Source organism: Raphanus sativus, chromosome 6, assembly GCF_000801105.2.
Source record: "Raphanus sativus cultivar WK10039 chromosome 6, ASM80110v3, whole genome shotgun sequence".
NCBI classification, from domain to species: domain Eukaryota; kingdom Viridiplantae; phylum Streptophyta; class Magnoliopsida; order Brassicales; family Brassicaceae; genus Raphanus; species Raphanus sativus.
The window spans coordinates 34275046-34287339 of NC_079516.1; the positions used below are offsets into that span (position 1 = coordinate 34275046).

Sequence of the window (12294 nt, forward strand, 5' to 3'; positions counted from 1 at the left end):
CAATTATTTTGCATAGACCTATTACTGGGGATTTTTAAAAGATAAAACTTTCTTTGTTTTGATAGATATTGTTATAGCTTTTTCAAAAGAAAAAGAAATTATAGCAATATCTTTAAGATCAAGTAACTGGTATTTATCGTATCTATACATTTATAAGTGAGTAAAAACACTTGAAATAATCATAGTGACTTTCTGTTGGAATAAAACTCTATACTATAATTGGAGTTTTCATGAGATTGTTTTTATTAGATTTGATTAATTATTTAAGTATGTATATATGTATATAGGTTGGTATGATTAGTTTCTCTAAAACAAAAATAGACTCTAGTGAAATGAAAACCTATCTTATATTTTTAACGGTGGTGTTTTTGTGCATTATACGGATTTCTCATTTTCAGGGTAAAAGTGGCTTATTCTTTCATCTATATTTGATTTAGTCATTTGAGATAAAAATTTATTTCTTATTGTGTATAGAATAACTAAGGACTTTTCTGGAAAAAAAATCGAATTGTTTTATGTTATCTTGATTTTAGGTAATCATATATTTTATATTTTAGTATGTGTTACGTGTATATTTAAACTACCAACAATTGCGTTATAATTCAATTACAATTTTTGTGATATGATAAGTTTATCAAACAGAAATTTGATAAATTATACTTTTAATTATAAGAACATAATTTCAACTAAATTTAATAAAATTAAACATACTTTGATAACATTTGTAAGACCTCTAAACTTCGTGCATAATTGAATTATATATAGTAAAATGAGTGAGTTTTAGATAGATGTGTCTTTCATTACAAATCGACACACGTTTTCTTTATCATCACTTGTGAAAAATGAATTGTATAAAGATTTAGGAAAATATGTCTACAAAATATTCTTAGAAGGTATAAATACACTTAGATGGAGAAAGGCCAAACGAAACCATAAATGAGATCTTAGAAGGATTGATTGTAGAAGATGGAGTTATGCTTGATTGATCGATGATCGTTTCAAGAAGAAGAAACGTCAAAACTAAGAGGAGATCGAAGAAGGAGGAGACGAAGAAAAAAGAGGAAGAGTCTCAACGTTTGAGACAGATCGAGGCAATATCATTTGGGCTTATGGGCTAAATATGGAGCTTTTACTTGCCGCCCTCCCCCCCCCCCCCCCAACCCCAAAAAAAATTAAGCTTTCGCATGAATCCATTAAATTTCTCTGCTTCTTTTAAACTATCGTTTACAGACACAATATACAGCAAAAATTGGCCTAAATAATCTATAGAAATAAACGAACCATAGCCCAAATATTTCTATTGAACGACTTTATATACAATGGCAGCATGACACACTAAAGTAAGGCAATTTTATTGTGTGTGATGGTTGATATAACTCAAAGATATTTGTCCTTTGTTGTGCTTAATTATATGAAAGTGATCAAGTCACTAAAACATGAACTTTTGAAGACTCACTCAAAACAACTTAGTTCCAACACAAATGAAACCTTCGATATGATATATGTACCTACAGGTAAGCAAGTAAAGAATAATAACTCGCTGTGAAAAATATTATTTGGAAGACATCAAAACCAGCAGCTGTAGTAATTCCATTGAGAGGTTGTCTTTGCAAGACTTGGCTCACCAGAGAGAACACAAATATAGATCCTAATGCTGCGACCACGCTGTAAAAGTCATTGAAGAAGTAGTAACTTAATAAACTTATACATAAACAGCTTGTGTACTGATTCTAACACAGATTTGACTTGTGCAAGTTCATCTGTTCAAGATCCTCAAATCCTGTGACATAATCTTTGATATCTGTCAAAAAAAGTAATATATTCTTTCAAAGCACATGATTCTTCGTCTCAGCAAGTTCAATGTTGAACTCAACAACAAAAATTCAAACTTTAAAGCGAGAGAAAGAAGAAACCCAAAAAACGCATACTACAGAGAGAGAGAGAGAGAGAGAGAGAGAGAGAGAGAGAGAGAGAGAGAGAGAGAGAGAGAGAGAGAGAGAGAGAGAGAGAGAGAGAGAGAGAGAGAGAGAGAGAAATCTCGAAGGTGGCGCTACAACGACGGCTTTCAAGCTAGAGAGCATTAGAAGAAGTTTGACATTCTAATCTCTAATAGTTTGGGAATGATTGAGAGGATAAAACTTGTGATTTCACATGAAGAAACTCACATATTTATAGCTTTAGATTCACAGAACAGATGAATTGAGGGGGTGTATTGAATAAAAAATCATGTGAGGAATCGCTAGATGATGTTAATGAGCGTTAATGACGACGATTGAATGCAGTCGAGATCCGTAACGGTGTTGAATTTCGATAGCCAGTCAATAGAGCTTGAAGCGGTTACAGAGAAGTCGTCTCCCAGCAGATTTGATCGAAAAAAATCGATGTTCGGAACACAATAGAACGTTCATTGACGGTTGGGCGGCCGACAACGACGGTCTTTGAAGATGAAGCTAATAGTTGGAGGTTTTGGTAATAATATTAGAAGCCCAATGTCACAAACAAATTTTAGCATCGAGAAGGAAAAAAAAAAGACAGATGTCACTCTTTCTTTGCATTACAACACTATGTAATCCCAAGTACCAGACAACACAATGTAAGCCCAAGACTTAATATTAACAATACACAATGTAAGCCCAAAACTGATGACACAATGTAAGCCCAAGACGTAATATACTAAATGAAACGCGAGATTTTCTGCGTTTGGACGCGTGTCGGCACTGTAGAAGTCGACTTTCCAGGCTGGCAATGACGTATTTTCATGGGAGAGAATGAACATTTTTTTATATATATATAGATTTCCATTTTTCTCTATTTTCCTAATCCTTTCAAAACCATAACTCGGTAGGATTAGGCCTTTTCTTTGTTTCTCAAGTTATCGCTTAATCCAACAGACCGTATGTTCTTGTAAGACAAATGTCTTATCCAACCCCAGTAAACAGAGATCAAAACACTTCTTTTAATGGCTCTGCTGTGACTCGATCAGGACGAGAATGGGATGCCTGAATGCGAGACAAGGCTTGGCTGGTGGTTCAAGAGATGCTCAGAATGTTGCTAGTGAAATTAGTTCTCTGGTTTGTCGGAGAAGCATGAACAAGCCCTCCTGCTAGATCAGAGCTTTATGAGTTTTTAAATGTCAAGACTTTTATGTAGGTCTTAGAATAACTTGTCATTAGCCTTATTGAATATGCTTTACAAGAAGGAAAAAACACAATAATATTGTTGATATAATACAAACACCTTCTGAGTCATTAGCCTAAGAGCTCAGGTTCCATTGTAGCTAGAGTGTCACTATCTCATGGTTTCGTTGTCCCCAGAGCATTTATGGGGATCATCTTTTCCAAATGATCTTTGGTGGTTCCCCTTTCTTGAGGATTTTGAATCCAGAAAAAACAAGCTCTTTAAACTTGGATGACGAGTGTAATTAAAACCATTAATAAATGAGGAAAATTATTCCATCCACAGTGAATATTTTGTCAAAAGAAAAACTCGTTCATCAGCCAACTAGCTAGTAAACATCATTTGCTTAAAGAAACTTCCATTTGATTTCTAATGGTAACATTTAGCACAAGAAATCTCCTTTACTCAATTGGATGTATAACTTCATATATGAATTTCAATTGTATATAGTTGGTGAATGTATAATAGCGTCTTGAGATGATCAACACATGTATATACTTTTTTAAATAAAATTGAAAGTCAAGGTTCAATATTTTTTTTTTTGAAAGTAAGCCGTTTTGTTATCAAATAAAAAGCTGCGTAGTGGATTGTGGATAAGAGTGGGTTTAAGAGAGAAAGACTTCGTAGCACGGATAGGCTGGACACAGATCGGATATCCGGATTTTTGAAGGTATTTGTGATTTACTTCGAATATTATGAATATTTAATTTTCTGATTTGCTTTGCATCAAAAAAATACGGATAATCGGAAAAATAGATATCCAGAAAATAAATATACTTGTGAATACTTACGGATATCTTATTTGTTTTAATTAATACAAATAATCTTAAAATTTGATACAAATTTGTTTTGTAAAATATTTTTTTGCATAATATAAAAGATAAAAATTAAAAGAAGTAGGTAATCTACATATGTTGTAAATTTTTAAACTTAGTAAACAATTATAATAACACAAAACTTAAGAAAAAAATTAGAATTGTTATAAATGTTTTCTTTTCCTTTTATGTTATATTTTTATATAAGTAATAATGTGAATAGAATCTGTCAAATAATATGTTAGAATAATAATTATATAATTTTATACATTTAAAACTTTAAATATAATCAAAATATACATGTATTTATATATTGATGGATCGGATCAGATATTTGTTTCCCAGAATTTTAATATTTGTGATTTATTTCGATTTTAACGGATATTAAATTTTAGTATTTACTTTGTTTCGAAAGCTTACGAATGTTCGGAATTTTCGGATTGAATAGCAACATATAATGAATCGAATCAAATTTAACAGCGCGAGTATTGCTAGGATAAGGTTGATAAAGACTCTTTGCCAAAAATGTTAAGTGATTGAGACATTTGGTGAAATATACACGTTTGAGTGTGAAATTAGCGAAGTAAATTCGTTTACACATTGATTTATTCCTGTTGTTTCACCACATTTAGAAATAAACAATTATTCCTGTTGTGAAAAAATGAATTAACAGAGATTAGATTCTTTACACATCGATTAACGATCATTACTTGTATGCGTTAAACAGTTAGGCTACTTGTAGACTACTAGTATAAATTTGTTTCTGTAAATAGTGGCTCAATAGTCTCTTTTTTGATCAAACCTTTTCATTAAAACATAAACAACTTAAAACATAGAGTTTCCAACCACAGAGGGGTTGTTTGACAACTGAAACAGAGCAGTGGCTCAATAGTCTCTATTCCAAAAAGAAAAGAGAAAAGAGATTTCACAAATAACATAAACCTATTATTATACATATAACACAAATACACAATGTTCTACTAGCTTTTGGAATTTGAATCAATATAGTTTCTGGTAGCACTAAGTTACAAAAGTACTTATATCAAAGTTTGACAAAGAAAAAAGAGCGTTTGAATAGTTTCAACAAAATCAACACGCTAAAACAGCACTAACAACAGCATGAAATCGTGAATAGTTTTTTAATCAAATGTCAATTAGTGGGAAGTGGAAACTCTGGTAGGCCACTTATTTTTTCATAAAAGAAAAGTGGTAGGCACCTTCGTCATAGTTTTCATCCATATCCAAGGGTCAGATTTTTTGGTCTCATTTACAGAACAAAAAGATCATAAAATCCAATATTACCAAAAACAAACAAACCGAGGGACAGTAAATTTGGTCAGCATAAATCAAACCAAAACAGACACGTAACCGCTAATTATCTTATTCTTTTCCAGTGAGATATTTAAGACGTTTAATCTGTTTAGTGATCAACTTGATCACTGATCAGAAAACAATGAAATTTTTTAAATATCTATTTCCTTTTAACTTAAAGTCGTTGCAAACTTTAAACACATCTTAAAACAAAGAGCACAGACAGAGAGACAAAAGCAGAACAAGGCGATTCCTTTGTTATCATTTCTGTCTTCTTCTGTGTAGAGACGACCCTAAAAAAGTCAAACCTTTGAGACTTTTACTTTCTCCCTTTGGGCTTTTGTATCAGATTTTTTCATCTTTCTCAAATCTCAAGAATCGAATACCTTTCTGCTCTTGAATCTCTCTCCAGGTAAATTGCCTTTTGGTTTTGCTTTACATATCCTTAAATTCTCGCTAAACTTGTTCTGCAAGTGGTTTAAAACACAGATCCTAGTGGTTAGTGACTCTAATTGCTTGGTTAATCAATCATGGTATTGAGGATTGTATAACGTATCAAAGGAAGAAACTTTACATGAATTGAATAAAGCTCTCCATGTTTGGTTTATCTATGATGATGGATTAGTACTTAGTAGCTTTAAGCATAATCCTTAAGAATGATTATGTATATCTTGGTGTGTGTGATAATTGTAGTTGAATTTGGATGGTGAAACAAACTGCGAGAGTCATGTCATTAGTGAGGTCGGCTGAGCCATCCGCTGCAACATACAGGAACCCGAAGCTTCACTCCCTCAATGAGAACGCTTACAACAGTGGTGATACTTCTGTTGAAGTCTTTGTTCCGGACAGGTCCAAGAACACTTGTCTGACTGACCCAAGCCAAAGTTATGACAAGTACTTTCTAGATGAGTTTGTACAACAACAACATCCTGTTACCTCTAGCTCGTTTGGATCTTTGGACTCGTTTCCTTATCAGTCTAGACCGGTTCTTGGATGCTCCATGGATGGTTTTGATGATGAACAAATGAGATCAAAGATTCAAGAGCTTGAAAGAGCGCTTCTCAGCGATGAAGATGATCAGCTGATGGAGGTTGACAACGAATGGTCTTACCAAAACGAGAGCGAGCAGCATCACAACTCCTCATCTGCAGATTCCAACTCTCATTCAAGTAGTAGCAAAGAAGTGGTGTCGTCGTCATCACAAGCAACTCCGAAGCAAATGCTTATATCATGTGCTCGTGCCTTATCAGAAAGCAAACCAGAGGAAGCATTGTCAATACTAAACGAGGTAAGACAGATAGTTTCAATCCAAGGAGACCCTTCTCAGAGAATAGCAGCTTACATGGTTGAAGGTCTAGCCGCGAGAATGGCTGCTTCAGGAAAGTTCCTCTACAAAGCATTGAAATGCAAAGAGCCTCCTTCTGACGAGAGGCTGGCTGCCATGCAAGTCCTCTTCGAGGTCTGCCCTTGTTTCAAATTCGGATTCTTAGCTGCTAACGGTGCAATAGTGGAAGCAATCAGAGGCGAAGACGACGTCCACATAATAGATTTCGATATAAACCAAGGGAACCAATACATGACACTGATCAGAACCGTTGCTGAGCTTCCCGGTAAGGGCCCTCGCCTGAGGTTAACAGGTATTGATGACCCTGAATCAGTCCAACGCTCAGTAGGAGGGCTGAGAATCATAGGCCTAAGACTGGAGCAACTCGCTAAAGATCATGGAGTCTCCTTCGAGTTCGAAGCAGTAGCGTCCAAGACTTGTATTGTCTCTCCTCCATCCACAACACTCGGTTGCAAACCGGGAGAGACTTTGATCGTCAACTTCGCGTTTCAGCTTCACCACATGCCTGACGAGAGCGTCACGACGGTGAACCAGCGCGACGAGCTCCTCCACATGGTCAAAAGCTTGAACCCGAGGCTGGTCACGGTAGTTGAGCAAGACGTGAACACAAACACTTGCCCTTTCTTCCCGAGATTCATGGAGGCTTACGAGTACTACTCTGCGGTTTTCGACTCTCTTGACTTGACACTCCCGAGAGAGAGCCAAGAGAGGATGAACGTGGAGAGGCAGTGTCTTGCTAGAGATATTGTCAACGTTGTTGCTTGCGAAGGAGAAGAGCGGATTGAGAGGTACGAGGTTGCTGGGAAATGGAGAGCGAGGATGATGATGGCGGGTTTCAGTGCAAGGCCAATGAGTTCTAGAGTGACAAGCAGTATACAGAGGCTCATAAAGCAAGAGTATTGCAGTAAGTACAAGGTTAAAGAGGAGGTGGGTGAGCTCCTTTTTTGCTGGGGGGATAAGAGTTTGATCGTTGCTTCAGCTTGGAGGTGAAAATGATAGTAACATAGTCTATATGTTCTATCTATCTTATTAAAACAGGAACATTACAACTTTTTCTAGGTGGATTTTTAAAAGTAGACCTCATATATTTAAATTAAATATTTCATTCTTTATATATAATACATACCATAGTCTAACTTTGCATTGATGTATTTCCTTAAATATAGTTCTTCTTTTTGTCTATATTCCATATATGATTTTTACATTTATTACATGTCGATTTAGATAAGATATATACTAAGAATACTAAAAATATTAATCATTTTATAATTACCTTATACAATTCATTTTAAATTGATCAGTATACTTTCATTGGCCATATTAATTTTATTAGTACGAATAACATTAGGTAGATAAGTCATAGACACATACATAAAGATATGACTATTCTTATAACTACGTTGGGCCTAATCTACTTTCTAAAACAAATAACACATAGCTTCATATATTGTATAGAAAATAGTAATATTGTATAGTATTATACTTATACAATAATATTAAAAACAAACCAAACTGAAATATAATATATATCGAAAATGCTTTGAACCATTATACACAAAATATATTAGACTTTAGAGATAAAATTCACTTTGAAATTACGTAATAATTATTTCAAAAAATTAAATTTCGTAATGTACAAAAACATAAGTTTTATATAAAATTTTGTGTTACAATCAAAAAACACAATTCGCGCTTGCAAAGTGTTATTTTTACATACGAAAGACTGTTTTGATATTGTTCTTTAAACACAAAATTGAATTATACAAACTCGATACTACATAAAACTAAACAATATAGAATACATTTTAAAATAAAACCCGTGCGGGTGTGCATATGTTTATATAATATATAAATATATTATGTTACACATATTTTCATATAAATAATACCCCAATGTAAGTTTTGTATAATAAATGTTGAAAATACAAAATAAACAATATAAAAAAATATACTTTACGTTATCATAAAATTTAAAAATCAGATTTAGTAATTAAACACATTGCTTATTTAAACACATTAGTACATATTGTTATTAATCAAAATTTTATATTAATACACATTGCAATTATATATAACATTTAGTAAAAACAAAGATAAAAAAAATTGACTCCCGCTCGGTCGAGCGGGTCATTATCTAGTTAAAAATTAAAAAAGAACAATGTTTATGTTTTGTTTTAAATCTTTGGTTATATTGTAACTGGTCAAGAAGTCACCTCCATGTATTATCACAGGAATGATCACTGGTTTTGAAACTAACCTAACACAAATGGTTACACTATTTGCTTTCTTCTCTCTTTTATAAAAGTAGTTTATGGTTACAAATGTGTGAGTACTGAGTACTAATGCACTATTACCTACGCTTTCTGCCTCTAGCTCCTTATGATCCTTTTCTATTTTTATTGGCTCTTGGTAACCACCAATATTCCAAGTCTTATCAATGTTATCATCATCACAAACTCACAATCAATTAAAAAAACTCTTGAACTTCTTAATGTTCTTTTGGTATGCCATTTGCAAAAGACGGTTGCAAAACAATACAATCAATAGAGTAATCCAAAGGCAGAATAATTGTCTGGAAGATGTCAAATCTTTGATGTGACAACCATATACACATAAAAGCTTTGTAATCTATGATCCTTCATTGATGTTCTTTTTGTTTGATACGTTGAGGATATCAAAAAACTACAAGGTATGGCTGGATATGTCCATCAAATGTTAAAGTATCGATTTGAGGGTATCAAAAACCACAAGGTGTGACAGGATTGATGCCTTTCAAGTGTCAAAGTTTTACCTCCTCTTTATGTATCTTTACCGTTCTCTGGTCAATTGTTATGATAGATTTGAAGCTTCATCCTAACTATATGAAGGAGACATAAACTAGTTGATTCATCTCTTAACAAACATGATATATATATCATACCACATTCAATTTCTCTTTCTAGGGTACAAACTTCCACATTCATGCTCTTTTTAATATCTTTGGTTGTACAAGATTCAATTAGACCCTATTAGATGAACATCATATTTGAAATTATAAAAACCTTTATGACATTTCAGATGTAACTTGTCATATCACTAAATATTAATGTAACTAAAAACTGTTTGAATTGTGGTGCATTGTTCTTTTACTTATATATAAAGGTTGAGTCAAGTATAAGTTTCATTTTACTTCGAGTACCGCCGAGATCATCTTGAAATCAAGGAAGATTTTTTTGATCTCCGCATCTCTTCGAGAAGTCCTCGCGTGCTCCCCCATCCTTAAGACAAGGACGTTGCAGGCATCTATGACCTAAAAGAAGACATGTTCAAAATCAAAATCAACTATCCAAAGATAAAAAAGGGCGTCGTCCTATGAAGGCTAACCTTGGCGTTGGCTTCAACGACCTTTGTATAGTCTTCTTGCTCCTATATGGAAGCAAAGAAAGTCGTCTTAAAACCTTCTGGGTTAACGCCATCAGTCAAGCACTCGATATCAACGTCGACCATAGGCTCCGAGACGACATCGTCTCCCCCGATCTTTTGCTTCTTCTTCCTCAAAGAGACACGTGATGGTCCCGGAGAAGTACTTTGCGGTGTCCTAGTAGGTTTGCGCTTGCGAATCGAGGCATCCTCTTCCGAGCTAGAGCTCAAAGATACTGGCGATCTATGCGACTGCGGAGCAAAATCCACCGATGATCTCCTCAATATCGACCCGGAAGTCCGAAACAAACGACCTCCTCGATAAGCGTCTCTCTTGACGAGTTATACTAGGAGGAAGCTCGGAAGAAACAGGTTCATCTCCGCGATCGGAAGAATAAATATCTCCGATCAACTCGATCGGCTCAGGGATTATGGGAGCCATATCCGAACCAAGAGGGAGTAGCAGCGAGGTCCGAATTCGTTTCCTCCGCCTCAAGACGCTCAGCATGCCTAGAAGCTGATCTGACATCGGAGAAACCCCCGAGTGAACTAGACAAACGGAAAATAATTCTTAGAATCGTCACCGATACTAATCGGTCAAAAGAAAACAAAAGAAAAGGTTTAGAACTCACCGATATCCTTGGCCCAGAGTTGGGGAAGTAAGGAGAAATCGAAATCTCCCATGGTCGCAATTCTTCGAGATCAGACAGAAGATTTTCCTCCCTGGCTCTGACCAAAGTCGCCAGAAGCTGTATAAAGAGATTAGGACACATCTGAGTGAAGGGAAAGGCCGTGCTCGCCAAGCATCTCCAGCACCTGTCTAGGAATTAGGAAGGAGATGCCACATGTCTCAGAGAAAGAAAAATACACTCCACAATACCCTTCCCTGACATTCTACAGGGTCTCAAAGTCGGAAGCGGTGTCGCAGATCACGGCGCGATCAACGCCAAACAAAGAATATAGGGCCTCGAGCTGCTTTTTCTCGATCGTCGGACGAGGGAATGAGAAAGATGTCATCTTGCTAAGAGATAAAATGCGAGAAGAATTGTAGAATCAAAAGAAAAGAAGATGACCGGAGTTGAAGAAAAAAGAAAGCTCCTTCGCTATTTAAAGGCAAATCTCAAACGGCTATATCGCGGCTCCCGAGAAACGAAATAATCGCCTAGGCTTCGCTATAGGCGCAATAATTGCTTCGGCTGCGCCCTAGAAATTTACGCGCGTAGCCGTTACATGTTCTCCAGAAGCGCGAAATAACGAACGAATAGAAGTTTCGAAAACCGGAGTAGGAATCTGGTCGATTCTTAAACCAGATAAACCGAACCGTCTCTTCCCATTTAGTTCAAAGAAAAAGAGACTGGGGGACAAATGTTGGACCCAATTTTGGACCCAGACTAAATAGGCTATGATCAAAGCAGATGGACCGTGAAAGAGAAGGCCCATGACGACGTCGACGAGGTTGAAGAGAGGTCGCTGTAATCCCGAAGATCGCGGAGTCAGTTACAAGGATGACGGAGTCGAAACTATAAAAGAAGAGAGAGATCAACGTTTGAGATACATCGAAAACCCTAGAGAGAGAACATATCACACACTTTTACCTTTCTTACTTTGTTTAGAAGCCGATCTTGTTCGATCTCTTTGTTATAGTCGATCTCTTTGCTATTCCTTGTAATCGATCTCTTATTCAATAAAAGTCCATTTTTGTCAATTGATTTCTGACTACATCATTGTGTTTTAAGGATATCGTTTCCTACATCATTTGTCATTCCCCAGTTTACTTTACAAACACTACAAAATACTGAGTGAAGATTTTAGGTTCTACAATACTCTTTTAGTTAATGACACATATATTAATTAGTAAATATAAAATATTTAGTAATTATGATTTAATCTAATAAAATCCACACATAAAAACGAATTTAAGCTTTATCAAATCAGATTACTCATTAAAACTGATATAATAAAAATATTTTTAAAATAAAAAAGATAATTCATATAGATATTTTGTTATTATCCAAGAATATATTAATAAATATTAATAAATTTATTTATATATATTTATCATCTAAAAGAATATCTTTAATCATAAATAAAATTAGTTGCAAAAAATATATAGTTAAAAATATTTCTAATATATATATATATGAAAGCTTTCGAGAAATTAGCGCAATAATGAATATATATTTTGATAAATAAATTTGATATACAAATATTTTGATATTCTTTAAAAAAACTTAAAGATCATAAAAA

At 34.6% G+C, this 12294-nt stretch overlaps 1 protein-coding gene and 2 long non-coding RNA genes across 3 annotated transcripts; 1 reads left to right on the plus strand and 2 right to left on the minus strand.

The window, feature by feature from the left end:
- Positions 1-1283: 1283 nt before the first annotated feature.
- Positions 1284-2510, minus strand: LOC130495953 (uncharacterized). The gene is made up of 2 exons (XR_008934998.1): positions 2166-2510; positions 1284-1801 (listed from the first exon to the last, which is right to left on the minus strand). It is a non-coding gene; the product is annotated as an uncharacterized LOC130495953 (long non-coding RNA).
- A 2977-nt stretch (positions 2511-5487) lies between these two features.
- On the plus strand, positions 5488-7672 carry LOC108807428 (scarecrow-like protein 1). Its single transcript, XM_018579716.2, has 2 exons — positions 5488-5715; positions 5997-7672. Exon 2 carries the CDS (start codon positions 6007-6009, stop codon positions 7636-7638), a length of 1632 nt encoding a protein of 543 aa, XP_018435218.1. The 5' UTR covers positions 5488-5715; positions 5997-6006; the 3' UTR covers positions 7639-7672.
- Positions 7673-9617: 1945 nt separating this feature from the next.
- On the minus strand, positions 9618-11151 carry LOC130496272 (uncharacterized). Its single transcript, XR_008935374.1, has 3 exons — positions 10680-11151; positions 10012-10596; positions 9618-9937 (listed from the first exon to the last, which is right to left on the minus strand). It is a non-coding gene; the product is annotated as an uncharacterized LOC130496272 (long non-coding RNA).
- Between the last annotated feature and the right edge of the window lie 1143 nt (positions 11152-12294).

What these genes read in the sequence shown, in the direction of transcription:
- LOC108807428 (XM_018579716.2), top strand. Translation starts at nt 6,007, where the DNA reads ATGGTGAAACAAACTGCGAGAGTCATGTCATTAGTGAGGTCGGCTGAG.